We start from the raw sequence: 16,770 nt of genomic DNA on the forward strand, positions 1-16,770 counted from the left end.
TTCTAGGCATCACAATATCCACACAAAGGCATGGCTTTCTTGACCCTCCTGGTGTTTTAGCTCCTTATTCCAGCTCTGCAATACTCACTATCCAGAGGGCTCAGGGAAGCTACAAGGAAGACATGTTTGGGTCTTAAGAGTCACTTTTGAAGCTGTGTGTGATGACAGCAACATTTATTCCACTGTTAAGACGCAGAGCAGATGGGCCTCCAAGTAGCTGGACTCCTTTTAGTTATAAAGGGATCTAATAAAATTTTAAACACATTCCTCTCCTATTAGACTGTCAAAATAGGTCACCCTTACATTTGATGCTTAGCACTTTAATGACTTATTAAGGTCAGGCTGACACAGGCAAACCCAGAATAACTTATTCCACATTGTTGTGGGTTGGCACTTTTCATAGTACAGCACCACTCCCCTAACCCCCACCCCAAACTAAACCACACAAAACCCAACAATCGTAGAGACTTCTCTGTCATCACAGACCAGGCTGCATAAAATGACCGGATCCTATTCTCCTCTCTCTACCTCCTGCACATCCATCTCTGGTCAGAGCAGCCACCCCATGATTTAATGACTAAAATTATATTTTCATTTTTGATGGTCACAGAGAACTACAGACAAAATGCAAAAACTCTCCTACTACTTGCTTTCTAAAAGCTTCGTAAAGACAGAAGTTTACAATGTTCGCACTAAGTTAAACAAGTATAACTTCAAAAGACTTGCTATTACTTTATGATCACTCTCATTTTATTAACAGTGGGCTTATCTAAAATACTGGACATCCGCAGTTTTGAAAGTTAAAGTAATATAATTTCAGCATACTTGTAGCATTTTTTCCGTCTCTGGTAACCCATTTTTTTAATAACATGAAGCTTTGAGAAATTAAAGAATTTGGATTTTCCACACGTATTTGATTGATTTCATCCACTGAAAAATTCAGTTCCCTTGCCAGTTCTGTAGAAAAGAAAAAGAGTTACTAAGATTTCATATTATACTTTTATCACTTACGTTTCATCAAAGTAATGCTCAACTGCCACAAAAAAAAAAAAAAAAGAAAAGGAATTTTATAGTAAAACCCAAGTACAGCCTTGGGCATTGTTCTTTATATACTTGATTTCACAGGAAAGTCGTCCTCCCACACAGGCTATGACTTAACTCTCCTGAGGTCACTCCTTATCTTACAGTCAGATTCCCTTTAGAGATTATTTTATAAAGATTCTTGATCTGTTCAAAGAGGATGCTGCCGGATTCTCGTAATTCAGACAAAATACTCTCTGTAATTTGAACAAACTTCATACAGGGTAGGGTAGGGACATACAATTCATAAGAATGCCACAAGAGACGCTGCTAGGATTTTCTCTAGGCAGTCTTAATGAAGTACATCTTTCACTCACATAATATTCTGCTCTCTAGGCCTTCAAGTTTCATGAACTCCACCAGGGAGGAGTGACTCCTAAATGATGACTCCAAGCCAGATCATTGTCTATGACTGCTGCCATTTGTGTAAAAAAATAAAAGGGGGATAAACTTTCTGTCCAAGGAAATGTATATACCCATACACTCCAAAGTTCTTCATTTCTTTGGGTTTTAAGAGACAATACTCTTTACTGCCGTCATGACCAAACTGGATCCTTTGTCTAAAGACTCAGTGAAAAGACAAAACTGTCACTAAGAATTTTAGTTTTATGACTTTATGTCTCGCTACTCTTAAGTCACATCATCTCCAAGTTTATTCTGACAGACTAAGGACTATTTGCTTAAAGAAGAAAATCTAATAGTTATGGGCAAGCAATACCACAAATATCAACATAAGCTCCATGTTATTTTCAGATACAGTGTTCAGTGTTAAAATATAAATATTATTAGCTTTATGTTAGAAAATACATATACATAGTGAATTACTATTAACTCTCATCAATCTACAAAGGATTACTCAGAATGCCTGTCTTTCTGAGCTTCACTAGGCTCCAGGTCACTGGCAGTGTGCCTGAGGGCAGGACTGGGTGGAAGGAGAGAGGAGGACTTAACATGTGCAGAAGAGAGGATGAGGGACAGGGGGGCAGGGTTCACAGCATTTGAAGGAAAAAAAAAATGTAGAAATGTAGGTGACCTCTTTTGCCATGATCTAGTTTCATATTCTCCCTTTTGATAGTGTAGATAATTGTTTCCCTGAGTAGAGAGTGTATGTCACTGATAGTATGAAACATGACTTTAGATATGACAATCATTTATTCATTTAACTATTATGTTTTTGGCTCTGCATTAAAAAAAACACTCAACCTATAAAACATAAAATTCCTCTGATTGATGTGAAGTAGGATTTCTGGTGCCCAGTTAACTTTAAAACCACAAAGCAGTATTGTCCGGTTGACACAGAGCCTTATCTTCATCTTTAATGAAGTAAAATCAAGCCAGGTAATCCTTTTCTACACACGGATCATGAGAAGTTTCTTTCATTTCACAGAATGCAGCAATTATTTTTGTAAATTGAATAGATTGTTTAAATAGGGTACACATAAATCATTTTTTAATTCAAAATTTAAGCTTACTGCCATCCATTGTTTTCTTGTTTATGTAGTTATTGAAAATGATTCTTGTTTTCTATTGTCAAAGTGATATGACTTCCTTTTAAATAAATCTTTTGAGCATTAAAGTGTCCCCTTCAAAGTGCCAGGTGAATAAACGTACAGATGATATGTGTATATCCTAAAAATTGTGAAGATGACTCATGAGTGATTAAAATTTGTGAAACCTAGGCATGGACAAGTGAACTGTTGCCCAAGAGAGCTGGTCTAAGGGCATAAACCATGTATAAAAATTGTGGATTATTTAAAAAATTATAGGCCTTAGCTATGTTTTCTTTTATGCCACAGAATAAATTTGCAAATAGGTGAAAATTTATCCTATATTAACAGAAATGGCATTGTGAAGAAAGTGCTTAATTTAAGGTAAAATAAGACTTAAATTTTTATGCTTTATTATATATGCACAGAAAAAAAGCTTTGAAAAACACCATATACAAGGTATCAGCCATAATTAACTCTGGGTAGATAGAATTATGGGTGATAAAAAAAACTTTTAAAAATTCATTGCTTGTTTCTTTTCTTTTCTCTTTCTTTCTTTTTTTAAATAATGAACTGCTTGTGAAGAGGACAAATTAAGAAACTGTATTTGTTTCATTCAGGCATGTACACACTTACCTGTCCAACTAAGTCCCAGATGATCGGCTACTATTGCCATTCTGATATCTGTCCGTTCACATGGACTCTGTGGACCTACGATTTACAATTGCTTAATTAAAATAATCATCAAGAAAAATACGACACTGGAAAATTGCTTTTAGCAGTACTCAGATTTTACAGAGACACTAATGCTAACACTGTACACTCAAATGTGTCCTAATCACCTACATGAACACTTCTCTTTTCACATGGCTCACTTGATTTTCAACTGCATCAGGCCAAATGTCAGACTACATGGATGCTCAATGTAATGGAATTCAACATGCTGACAAGCTAGCTACTTCACAGAAGTTACACAATTGTTGTGTTGGTGAAAACACCACGATGGCATTTCAACATCTGTGCTTTTACTTTGACAGAATCATATCCATTAGCACATTTTAAAAAAAAAGTTGCTCATCTTGAAAGACACCAATATCTTCAGCATGCTTCCCTAGCTGTCTACAGTGTTGTTGGGTTAAAAGGAAGAGAGTGTATAGACAGCACATACAGATGACAATGACAGAATGGGAAACTACGGTTAAGTCACTCCACAGGCAATCACGACAGTTCATGCACTAGGGTCTACGAGTCGGAAAGTGTTTACAAACTATGTTCGTTCTCCAGGATGTGAGCAAAGAGTGCTCGAGAGACCTGACTGCCTTCATTCTCACCAGTCCTCCTACTGCTCCTTTTCTCACTGCCGGCCTTTTCACTCTTTGATTTTAAAGGTGCTGCCTCTGTTTTCTTATCTCTAGTAGACTTCGTGGTAACCGAAGGCCAGCCACCCCGGGAAGTCTCGGACAACGACGTGGTTCTGGAGGTACTGTCTTCCTCATCGGACAGCTCGGACTGCATCTTTTTGTCTTCTTCAGAGAGGCGGTCCACAAGCTTTAAGGTCTCACCACTAATTCCCTTAAAATATTCAATGGAATGTTTACATACTTCCTTAAGCTGACTTTTCCTAACTTTAACTGTGGTGGTGGTGGTGGTGGTAGTGGTGGTGGTGGTGGTGGTGGTGGTGACACAGGTGGATCTTACCTTTACTGGCAACTTGGATGGAAGCTGTTTGGCCTTGCCCTTCTCTGGCTGCTCTTGCTTGTGTGTGGCACACGGCTTTCTAACTGAGCCTGTGGTATCCCTGTGTGTGTTTTTCACTGGAATTCTAGACTTCACATCTACACATGAAGTAGTAGTAACAGTTTTGGTTTTCTCAGATTGACTAACTTGCTTCATTTTACTCACATTAATGTTTGGCATATGATTTGGTGGGAGGATATCTTTAGGTGAAGTGGCCTTTATGGGAAGTTTGGATTTTTGCCTAATCCCTATGGATTCCTTTGTCTTTGGCTGCTCTCCGAGAACTTTCTGCTTATCTCTCACACAGTGTCCTTGCAGTACCCCTGTCTTTTTTCCTGAGGAGTTTTTCACTGGATTAGCTTTCTCTGTGGTACAAGTGGGTGCAGAATGTTCTGTCAGAACTATGTTACTTGTGATGTTATCTGTCTGTATGGTGGAAGCATCCAAATTGTTGTTGTTATTAAAGTTATCTTTTTGAAAATCATGTTTTTCTTGGGGCCTAACGCCCATGTGGCTATTGGCTGTATTTGAGATCACTGTTATAGTTTCATTCTCTAATCCCTGACCACTGGTCATCACAGCTTCTATCTTATCTGTCACTTCTCCGGGGCCTTCTTTCTTCATGGTCATGGTGGATGCAGAAATTCCCATTTTTATAGGCGTGCGCAACTTGGGATCAACTTTAGAGGTGTTAGTGGCTGCCGCTGCCTTCTCCTGGGAGCCGCTACCGGATGTGCCTTCCTGACACTCTCCGCTGGTCGGGCTGCTGGGGTTAGGTTCGACTGTAGGTGCCTCTACGTTTCTCTCTAGATTGGTTTCTACAGTGGTGTCCCCTGACTGTGGCTGTGGTGTGGCAGTGACCATACTTTTATCCCCTTCCCCCGGGTCCCCTGACTTCCCTTCAGAAGTATGCTCACCAATCTGGAAAAATTGGAGCCTCTCTTCAACAAAATCCCTCTTGCTCATGTCAATTGCACCACTGCGAGTCATCTCAAACATTTTTCCTTCATGAAATGGGAAGGGGTTAGGCTCACTAGTTGGGGTACTTTCGTCAGTTGGCGTTCTGGCGGGCGTTGTATCAGGGGTTGTTGCTGGAGAGCGGTCTTCCACAGCCAGACCAAATGGCTTAGTTTCATCTTCCCGCGCTTTACCGTCATAAACTTCATCGTCCCCTCGGTTACTGGACCAAGGGTCAAAATCTAGGCCTTTGGTAGCTACTGTTTTAAAAGGAGTGGCAAATTCTTCATCTACTTTGTAACTGAAGTAGGTATCGGGAAACACGGATCTGTCAGGGTGTCTGCCTTCTAGTGTAAAAAACTGAGCCCCTGACTTCTGATCAGTCTTATCAGGAGTCTTCTCAGATGAAGGACTTTTAGGTGGTGGCTTATCTTCATCCAGTCCCACCCTTCCCTCCTCCTCTTCGATAACTTCAAGTTTGCTTTGGCTAAAGGAGCGATCAGCTGGCTTCAGAATGCCCTCCATGCTCCAGACATCTTTCTTAATCTCCATGGCTTGGCTTGGGAGTTTAGAATCACTCTCTGTCAAGCCGTCATCTTCATCCTGCAGGTCATAGCCATCCAGGGAGTCGATCTCTGTGGCATCTGTGTCGTGAGAAAACTCTGCCGTGGTAGCAATGGAACACTCTGTGATGGACTGGTCGTTGTTCCCATTCTGGGCAGTTTCATTCTGAGGCGAATCAAGGCCAAGGCCAAATTCGTGATCTTTTCCGGATCCATTCATTTCCAATTCTTTCTGGGTGGAGGCCTTTTCAGCAGAGCCTTTGGATTGTGTCATTTCTTTTTGTTCATCGTCTACTTCCTTTAACTTGAAGGTGTATTTTTTAACTGGGACTGGTTGATAAATAGATTCGTCATCACTGGAATCACTGATGTCCGCCCCAGGAGGAACTGGTGAGGGTGGCTGCACCCTGATGACTGGCTCAGCCAGCTGGTACTTGTCGTGCTCGTCCTGCAGATTGACCTCAATCATGTCAACCTCTCTCTCAGGGAGGTAGGGGTGTTTCTTATCTGACTCCATCTGGTCTGCATCCAGTGGCGGAGGAGGGGGAAACTCAATATAGGCAACTCTGTTGTTTTTGGGTCTTTGGCTAGAGTCTTTGCTCACGTTGTCAGGCACTTCGTGCTCGACTGCTGCTGTTTCCTCCACTGTAGCCTGCTTCACGGAGGCTGACTTGGCCTGCTCCTCTTCCTCAGATTCCTCAGAAACCTCGGGAATTGGGCTGGGTTTGCCTGGTATGTAAGCTATGAGCGAGTCTGGTGTCTTAGACGTAAATTCGTAACTCACTTCCTCTGAACTGGGTGTTTCTGGGGTCAGGGGGCTTTTCCCAGAGCTGTCTAGAAAGGAAACTTGCTCTAGAGTGTCATCTTCGGGACTCCCTTGGGGAGAAGGAGGTTGCTTCTGCTGTCTAGTTGTATAAAAGGTCCCCCTGGTCTCTTGTACTGTCTTACATTCCTGACTTACGATTTTTTTTACACTTCCTTGTTGTATCTCCTTTTCATACTGCTTCCCCACCTGCACGAAACTGACATACACAGGTAACGTTTTTATCTCTTTCCCTCCCTCTGTCTGGGCTAGTGGTGCCACTCTTTCCAACCCATCAATGGGACTGTGGTCGAATACATCACTAGGGGGAGATTCCTTTCCTGGACTAAACTCTAAAGAATCAGGAGACTTGGTCGGGGAGGTTTCGGTTTCCTGGAGAGGCGGGCATAAGCCTACATAACTCTGTTTGGAAACTTTGCTGATTTCTGAATAGGTAACTTTTTCATCTTCTATAGAATTAAAGTGCTGTGTCTCAAGTGTCTCTTTACTCAGACTTGACTGGGATAACTTTTGGGATAGTTCATGTTTTGGAAATGTCGACTGTTCGCAGAAACCATCGGGAATGTGAGAAGACGGCATCCTCCTCTCGTCCACGACTCTGACCGGGATGTGCGACACGGCTGAGCTGTCACTTCTCCTGGAAGGCTGGTCAAGAGAGCCACCTGGGCGTTCCCCTTCCTTAACAACATACTCTCTATATAAGACTTTTTTGGAGGGAGATTTTACAGTCATTTCCTTAATTTCTGAGAGAGAGCCATTAGTTAACAATTTGTGTTCTCTCTCAGTCACAGACAAAAATTCATTCCTTTGATCAACCATTTTACTCTCAGGGTGACCAGAGTGATTCTCTCTTACATCATGAACAAGTACATGTGAAAGTTTTTCTTTCTGCAACTTATTGTTAGTGGCTCCAGAACTTTCCCACGTTCTAAAGACCTTTTTGTCCCATGGTCCCTTAGTTGCTAAATCTGAGGTTACATGACAGGCCAAGTCTTTAGCCTGTTGTTCAGAAAAATAGTCAGGCACAGCTTTACTTAACATTTCAGTTCTCTGTTTTGTCACGTCATCAGAGCTGGAATCATTTACAACAGTTTCACTGCTCTGGGCATGCTCATCTTTTGCCTTTAATACCATAAAATCTTTTTGCACAGATACACTTTCATCCGAAATGAGATCCACGGCCTTCTGCTGTTTTTCTCTGGCAAACGCTTGGTAGACAGGTAGCTTGCTCTCCTGGATTTTTTTAACCGGGATTTTGGATTGGCCATCTGGCTTTTTGTCTTCTTGAGAAACGTCCTTACTTTTGGCCTGTGTGCCTTGTTCAAATTTTAGTCGAATGGAACTGAGTTTCGATTGTTTGAGCTGAAACCCAGACTGGGGCCCTTCGGGGTCTTTGCTCTGTGAAACGCTTCCTTTGGCTTCCTCCGTGGACTTGCTGTCCTCAGTCTGTTGGGCAACAACCTTCTCTGGGCTGCTGGGCGGGCTGGCTGCGTCCCTCTCATCAGCTTTAGGGAAGCCTTGTCCATCCTGGCCCCACTGCCTCGCCTTAACCCACTCATCACTGGATGCCAGCCGTTCTGCCAGGAGCACTTTCTCAGGGCTGCTACTGGTGGAGCTTTGAGATGAGTATTCTTTGCCATTTCTAGGGCGTGGCTTTTTCTCGGGGGACTGCAGTTCATCATTGAGCTTTTCGGTTTTGTCACGAAAAAACTGTGACACTTGAGTCAGTTTTTCTTCAGCTTCCTTCACAGTCCTGTCCACCCTATCTTCGTATATCAACTTCTCTCTACCTCTGTCTAATCTGTCCTCAGTAAAGCGCATCCACATGGCATGTTTTGGACTACTAACATCGCCAGAGTAGTGCAACACTGTCACTTTATCAAAATGCTCATCTTTAGACACTTTACCTACACCATTTTCAGACACATCTTTATAGATTTTGGAGAGAATTTCTTTTGGGGGGGCAGTGACTACTTTTTCTCTGGACCGCTTATCAGACGCCTGTAACTCTGAGCTAGGGGGTCCTGCATGGTCTGTAACCGATTCCTCAGTATCAGAATGAGACACATCTAGCTTTTCTGACAGAAGCATTTTCTCAGCAAACCTGTAAGACTCCCCTCTTAGTTCTGACAACTCATCGTCATGGTATTCTATTGAGTGTTGACTCAAAAGCTTCAATGTTTTATAAGAGTCATCAGATATGAGTTGAGCAGAACTAGGGCGGCTGTCTTCTTCTTGGGACACAGGAGTGTTCACTCTGGAAGACTCCAGATAAGAAGGCAGTGACTCTTCAGCAGTGAGTTCTTCTTCTTCTTGCTGACCCTGTTCCTCTGAACAAGGAAAAGCATCGTGTTTTTCTGGCAGAAAATCTTTTAGGTTAATATCTCCCCGGGATAAGTCTTTCTGATATACATACATTTCCTTTTCTGGATGCTTTTTGGTTTCTCTAATAATGACTTCAGTGGGTTCAGCTTGGTTACCTTTTTCGATGTGGACTTCTATTATACGCTCCAGTTTGGGTTTCATTTGGTTGTCCTCTGCATGCTGGGCTGAGGTTTCAGCAGCAGACTTGTGAACCTCTGGAGACACTGCCGACTTATGTTCAAACAGACCTGCCAGCTCTTTGGAAGGATCCCGCCCGGACTGAAAGGCCTTCATGATGTCATGGACTGACATGGTTTCTTCAAGTCTTTCAGAGGCACCTTCGCTGCCTGGCGGAGAATGATAAACCATCCTGGTGGTGGTGGTGATGTGAGTCTCCTCTTTAACGCGCACGCCTTTGCCGAGAACTCGGTTGTGGTCGTCGTCTTCGCCATTTGCTTTCATTTGAAATGCTTTAACTTTCTCTTTAATACTAGAAGTGGTGGGCTTTGGTTCCAATTCCATAAAAGTAGGTGAAGGCTTGGGTGACACGGGCTCCTCTGGCTGGGGCTGGGGAGCATCCCCAGCTGAGGGCTCATAGCTCCTGATAACGTGAACCACTTCAGTTCTCGTTTCTGTAATGACTGGAGGGATGGGGACTTCATGAAAAAGTGGTTTAGGACCAGTGCTTTCAGCGCTTTGTGGGGCTGAAGGTGTTTTTTCACTTCTTGTTTCAAAGCCACTGTCGGACAAGGGACTTTTATCTTGATCGTGTTGAGAGAAGTCATCTGGAGACTCTAAAATTGTATCTGTTCCAAAAAAGGAATCGGCCATTTTACATAACTCTTTCTCGGAGGTGGACGGCCTCATGGAGGCTGGAGGCATTTTGAGTTTGTGTTCCTGCAGAGCAATTGCTGGCTTTAAAATTCTTTTCTGTCTCTCTTCACCATCCTTCTTTGCATCCTCAAACTTGTACTTTAAGTTTGTCAGTGAACTGCTCCCGATATCATTTGTCAAGTAATCAATCACTTTGGTCAAGTTATAATCCTTTTCGGAGGCGGCCTTGGCTTTTACTTGTACTCTCTCTGGCAGAGAGGGAGAATGACTCACAGAAGCTTGTCTTGCTTCTCTTATTTCTTCTGAACTAAATTCTATCCAGTCATCTTCGGGAGACTGTCCTGTGTCACTCTTTGGTGATTTGGGTGGTCCTTTGTTATCTACACAGACATCTTTTTTGAGGATTTCACTAACTTTCACTAAGTCTTCCTTTACTTTCTCGACAATTTTGAAAGGTTCTTCATCGTCCATTCTCCCCTCTTTGGGGAGTTCGGGTTGGAATGGCTTCTCCTCAGGCACATCTGTTTGGAGTATTGCAGTCATCCGCATTAGGTCCTCTTTCATTTCAGCCACGTCTTTTAGTATCTCCTGACTGGAAGATAGAGAAGATGGTGTAGACAACTTAAGGGCAGACGGTGCAAGGAACAAAGATGACTTAACTGGAGATGAAGTTCGATTGAAATGGGGCTGTGGATGTGTCTCCGTAGTCAATGTTTTAATGGGTGACAGCAAGGCTGCTGCTGATTTCGTAAGTGAATTAGAGTCTGGAAGTTTCTTTAGTGCTGGTTCTGGCGAAACATTGACTACAGAGTATACTGGCACTGTTATTATCGATGAAGTTACAGATGAGGTAGTTGCAGATATTGACGACCCAAGGGATGTATAGAGTGCACTTGCGGAAGGAGTCCTTAGAGACTGAAAAGCTGATGGTGCTGAAGAAACATAGGACCTGAGTGGGGAAAATGGCATTGCTGTCGTGGCAGGGAACACTTTCTCAACTGTGTCAGTGGTTGCATGAACCACAGAGCTCACAGAGTTTGTAGCTGTGGAAATTTTTTCCTGTAGCGTGGCAGTGGCTTTGCATCCATTAATTAAGGTTGAAGATGATGGATATTTCAGAGGGGAAACAGATCCGTTGACTAATGCTACCTCTGCGTGTCCAGGCATCTGTTTCACGGGTGATGAGAGAGAAGAGGCCATTGTAACTTTAGCTGATGAGATAACCTCAGCTGTTGATTTAGCTGGAGACACCACTGACTTTAAAGGTGAAGATATTAGCGGTGCTGCGGATGTAATAATTGACTTAAATGGCAAACTTGAGGAATACATATTAATGTTTGATTTGGGGGAGGCAGGGGGCGTCATAGTAATTGACGACCTCTCCAAAAGAGATCCTGCTGTAGTCACTGGAGAGGTTCGAGAGGAAAACGTGGAACTGGATGCCAGCCCTTTTAAAGGCGAGGCCTCCGTGACTGTGGGAGCTCTAACCAGGGTACCAGAGGAAACTTGGATATTGTATGGAGATTGTGACACCACTGTTTTTATTGGCGAAGAAATTGTCCGAAAGGATCTAATTGGAGATGCCACGTCACTAATGGATTTAACTGAAGATGTGGTTGATGCGCCTAACGTGGATTTGATTGGAGAAGGAGTCGAAACAGACCATATTGATTTTAATGGAGATGCTGATGGCGTATTAGAGGAAGAACTTGATAAGGAAGTGAAGCCTGACTTGGCCGGCCCGGGCACTGTGATCGGAGCTGTTGTCCAGGACTGGTATGGTCTTGTAGAAAAGAACGGCTTGTATGAGTAAGTAGTGGGGAGGGATCTTGTTGCTCCTGCACTCCGTTCAACTGTTTCTTAAATTTTAAAATGAAATCAAACACAAAAATCAACAAAAATGGTTGAGAAACAGAGAGACCAGAGAAAAATATTGGTCAGTAAACTTTGAAATATTACAGAAGCAAGTACAATTGTTTGCATGATTTAGAATGGAAGAGGCAAAAGGAACAATTATAAAAAGAGGAAAAAAAATTTCTACAGACATAACTAATCCAAAGTTAAAAATAAAACGAAATAAAACACAGAGCAATATGAAATGAAAGACAGAAAAAGCACGTTGCAACCAAATAGGCCAACAATGAAAAATAAAGAACATGAGGAAACAATTAATGATGAGAAAAATAACCACAATGGAAAACCGTTCCCTTACTTCCTATTGACTTTCTTATGTGCTGGTTTTGAAATATCAGTAGCCGTTCTGTTTTGCCTGTATAGGCACACGTTTGTTTTGTGCAACCATGTAACACTCATTTTAGTAATTTCTAACGTTCCCTCTCCTTGGACCTTTTGGTGATACAGATTGCACCTACTTAGAACTATATCATTGTGTATAGCTATACATTCAATGTCTAAGACTCTTTTAGAAAACCACTCAAGCCTAGTTCATGCAGATCCAAAATAACTTTTAACTGACAGGCAACTGATGTGCAAACTGTGAAGCCACTGGATTTTAAATTTGTTATCTTCCATGCACAATTCGGTTATGCTTCACACCCATAAAAAGCCAATAAGAGCAAGAAATTTTCTGAGTCAGAATTTTAAAAGAAAAAAACAAAAGGAATGTTTGCATTTATCTTTTCCATGCAGTATATTCCTTTTGATGAGGAAGAAAGAAAATGTATGAAATGATTTTAGAATGCATGTGTACACACACACAAAGCGGGGGGAAACCAGAAATATGGTTCATGGTTACCATAAGCAAGCAAAGCAACTGAAACATTTTCTCATGCGTGATATCATGGCAAACAAGCCAAAGAAGTAATACAGTTTTTATGCCATATTATGCACAATGTGTAAACTTTAAAAATACTTTCACAACAGCATTTAGAAAGAAGAGTACACTTTTTCCATGAGACGTGAAGTCTTGGTACCTTTTGAGATTTTAGAAAAATATTTAACATTGCTTATTAAAAATCCTTTGGCAACTAAATATATCCACATCTGGTGGTGTCTTCATTGCGGATAAAAGCATATAGTTTATCTTAGATACTTTTTTCATAATCCATTATGCTTTTAATTCTCAAAAGGTATCATGGGGAAAATTTTGAAAGCAGTCATATTTTTAACACCCCATATTTAAATATCTACAGTGGGATACAGTATATATCTGTATGTATATTTAATCAATGGCAAAGGTACCAATTCTCGTGCCTTCCCAGAATGTTCATGGGACTCATGGATACCCCCAAACACTGGAGCAGCCATGAGGCAGACCTACCACCAGGAAAGATGGATTTAATACCGGCATTCTTTTGGCAGTGGGACAAGAAACATACAAACGAGGTAAGCACACTGGCTGGGGGAGAGCAAACACACACTCAGTCCTCTCTGCTTCTACAATTCTAAGAAACAAACCGAGCTGGTCACAGACATTTGGAATGCCTGCCAAGGGCTAATGTTCTACGTCAGAGTTGAGTATGGTCTCGTTCCCAGAAAGCACTGGTTCAGAATAATAGAAATGCGAAGAGGAAATGAGACTCTGCTTCATCTTTATGCTCCTCTTCATGCTGTGCTCGTGCCATTGCTACACTCCAGTCCTTGCATTAGCAGCTACTCCCACAAGGGTGAAGATTTTCATTCCTAGCGTACATTTAAATTCAAACATTCAGAACGTACCCTTTTCTAGGCTTACATATTATTCTAAAGAAAAGTGGAAGAACTAAGGAAAAACTCACCCATTCATTACCCTCCCCTACCCCCAGCCATAATTCTCAGTGTTATATTGCTTAATTCTTTTGGAAACACCACGTTGCAAGTGGAAGGTTTGGGGATTCCTTCAATTCAGGGATTTGGGCTCAGCTCAATGTCTCAAGAGAACTTAACTTTTATAACCAGCAGAAATTGGCAAAGCATCTTTCCTTTACCACTGAAATCTGGCTCCGTCAAGGAAAGAAGTCTTCTGAACCACATCTATGGTTTTATGCTTCGCACGAAGCAGCCAATTTACTGATTAGTTACATATTTTGTGATACCCTTTATAACAAAGGGGATTCTGGATGTCAGGCACTGAATTACACCAGAATCTTTCTTCTGGGGGCGTGGGGGTTTTGGAAAGGACACGGTAATGCGGGAAAAGTTGCATTCTTTTGGCGTTCTAACACCAATTCTGCAGCTACATTTCTTTAGTTTTTCTTTTAGTCCCTTCTTAGTTCTCTCTATCCTTTTGTTCATCTCACTGTGCACCCTCTCATAAAACAGAAAAGTACCCTCTTCCTTCTATCAAAAGTCAAGGAAGATAAGCTACATACACCTTAACTGAAGGGAACCAAAAAGTAGCAGTATTTTCAGAACTGGGAAAAATTCAGTTGACTTAGCACACACCTGACCTTACAACTCCTATGTCCCCTAAACAAATACCTTAGGGACCAAAATCAGATAGGCGCTCTCCTGCCCTGAGGCACCCCTGACCTCAAGCAGCCGATCCATGGAGCCTGTCTGAAGCTTGCGAATGTTGCCTGGGAGTCCCAGCCAGCTACCCCATGAGAGCCTTCGCTCTAGGGTAAATTAGAATTCTAAGGAAAACTTCTACCTGGGAGAGTCAGTTGCACTGAAAAACCATCTTGTTACACGCACAAATGTACCTTCCCTGCTTTGTAGCAAAATGGGAGTTAATTTTAGCCTGTGGCTTTGGAAACATTTAGACATCTATACTAGAGGAAAAAACAAATTTGGAAGAACATTCATGAGTGTGGTAGAGTTTCATTTCTCTTATGTCCCCCATTTTGTGTCTGACTATAAGTTTCCCTACTAGATAGTCAGGGAGCTAGACTCCAGGAGATTATGCTAAGCCCACCTGCGTTAAGGAGTGGAGTAGTTTCCTCTTGCACATTTAATATGTGATGTTGGCTCAAGGAAACAGGAATTCAAGAAAGATGTGGAAAACCAAAGCTGTGGTTCTTACTGGTAAATGTCCAATCCTCCCTGAACTCAAGTAACTGTGAGTAATGGGAAACAGCTAGAAATGATCCCCTAATTTAAAACTAAGTTTTGTATAAATCCTCCTCTGATGGCGAAAGTGGCACCCACTCTGCGTCAGTCAGACACAGTGCTGCTCCACACTCTTAGTTCCTGTTGGTGGACAGGATTATCTTGAGGGCTGTAGTGACCACCAGAGGTGATGACCATAAGGGTAAGGAAAGGAGAGGGAGGAGGGAGGGGGAGACACAGAGAATGAACGAATATGACTGAATGAGTCTATGCCTTGATAACTTGCAAGCCAGTTAACAATGAACCAAAACAATCATCGAGAGAAGAAAAGGTAACGAGTCTAGTGAAGACTAGCCTTAGAGTTGATGTTTAATAAAGAGCAGAGGGAGGGAGGAAATAAGAAATCAGTAAACAAGTGCTACCTCAAGAAGGCACGAAAACACAATTCTTACAACTGGGAAAAGGAGGAATCAGGGCTAAGAGATAATGACCTACCTATATTAAGAAAAATGAGATGCTGACCAGAGTTACTTTATCATCCTTTATACCATTCCACATGTATGAAAGTAAAGATTTTCTATTTTGAGCACAGATTTAAAGCAACAATGGTACATTATCTCCTAGCATAGTTAACAATCAAAGTGAAATCAAGGTTTTCAGAGACAGTAAGTGTTTGGAATTTTAAAAATAGCTAATGGCTTAAAAAAAAACTTCTGAAGCTACGACCTAGGGGTGTTTGTACCTCATATTTTCACCTATCTACACTATATCACTTAGATTTTGTGATAAAGTTTTCCTGCAGGCAGTTTTCTTCTGCCGTGGGTTTTCAAATGACCCCCAAATTCAGTTTGTATAGAAAAAATGTCTCTTCTTATAAAAATCCACATAGATCAGTAAGTGTGTTAGGAAACTCACTCATTCCAGGCTCCGTCAAGTAGCTGTAGCGCTTACGTAAAGCTAACGATGCAAAGCTCTGTCGTCGGTCCGCTTTCTCGCCCTGGAAAAGAAAAAAAAAAGACTACGTCCAGCTTCCTTGTGACAGTTTCATCATTCTGAAACATTTTTGTAGGCTGGCATGTGCACATCTCGTTTATGCTTTTTTCCCTTCTTATGGATTTTCCTCAGGGAAATGTTAATTTCCCCTTGTCATCCTACAACCCCACCCCGACGTCTTAACCAAATAACCACCATTTAGCAAAATGTAGGAGCACCAACACAGCAGACTACAGGGAACTACAAAGAAAAGACAAGCATTACAGAGACTTCTGATGCTGAGCGGTAAGTTTTCCCAAATTCATTCGTATTGAAAGCACATATATCACAATGTACACTCACTCTTGGTGAGTACATTCAAGGAAAAAAGGCACACAAAGTTTACTATTCCGATAACTGCTGTTGTTTCTGTATGTTAACAGGCATAAAATGTAGATGAGGAGATTAAAAACAGGTTAATGGTTTTATTAGAAGTAATGTTAGTCTTACAGCTGCCAAATTCTATTTATTATTGCTGAGGTGTGAGTTTTAAAAATCTAGTGATCATATAACTTGTAGAAATATTAGGAGATAACTTATAATGAAAAATTCATTTGAAACTTAATTGAACAATTATACCCTTAAAAATGGCCGAGATAAACTTCTTTAAATATAGAATACCAACTATTTATCAATAGCCATTGAGCACCTATTTTATATTGCATAAAACATAAGGTGATTTGCACAATAATATTTCATATATTACCCATGATCTTTGATTTAAAAGTTAGAACGGTAGACATGAACAGATGTGTATTTATCCATGCCAATCTATCACATTTAAAAATGCTGAAAGAACTTGAGTTCCTCTTTTTAACATTAGCTGGATTATAATTTTATTGAATGTACTGAAATACTCTTCCGTGTATGTGGAAGAAGAGTGAACTATTAAGAAAAAATTTAT

General features: G+C 41.3%; 1 protein-coding gene and 1 long non-coding RNA gene across 9 annotated transcripts in view; one reads left to right on the plus strand and one right to left on the minus strand.

The window, feature by feature from the left end:
- ANK3 (ankyrin 3) overlaps window positions 1–16,770 on the minus strand; it is a 472,635-nt gene that overhangs the window by 32,540 nt on the left and 423,325 nt on the right. For 7 of the 8 annotated variants that reach the window (XM_074374055.1, XM_074374056.1, XM_074374054.1 and 4 more), the window contains 3 exons: window positions 15,750–15,831; window positions 3,204–3,278; window positions 826–957 (listed from right to left, as the gene is read on the minus strand). In XM_074374055.1, the coding sequence (XP_074230156.1) occupies window positions 826–957; window positions 3,204–3,278; window positions 15,750–15,831 (289 nt within the window). Of the gene's footprint in view, window positions 1–825; window positions 958–3,203; window positions 3,279–5,221; window positions 11,699–15,749; window positions 15,832–16,770 lie in introns of all 8 variants that reach the window. The other variant, XM_074374057.1, reaches the window with a different exon arrangement.
- LOC123617699 (uncharacterized) lies at window positions 11,515–16,264 on the plus strand. Its single transcript, XR_006725904.2, has 3 exons — window positions 11,515–11,654; window positions 13,067–13,190; window positions 15,960–16,264. It is a non-coding gene; the product is annotated as an uncharacterized LOC123617699 (long non-coding RNA).

The sequence above is a fragment of the Camelus bactrianus genome, chromosome 11 (assembly GCF_048773025.1).
Source record: "Camelus bactrianus isolate YW-2024 breed Bactrian camel chromosome 11, ASM4877302v1, whole genome shotgun sequence".
In the NCBI taxonomy this organism is placed as follows: domain Eukaryota; kingdom Metazoa; phylum Chordata; class Mammalia; order Artiodactyla; family Camelidae; genus Camelus; species Camelus bactrianus.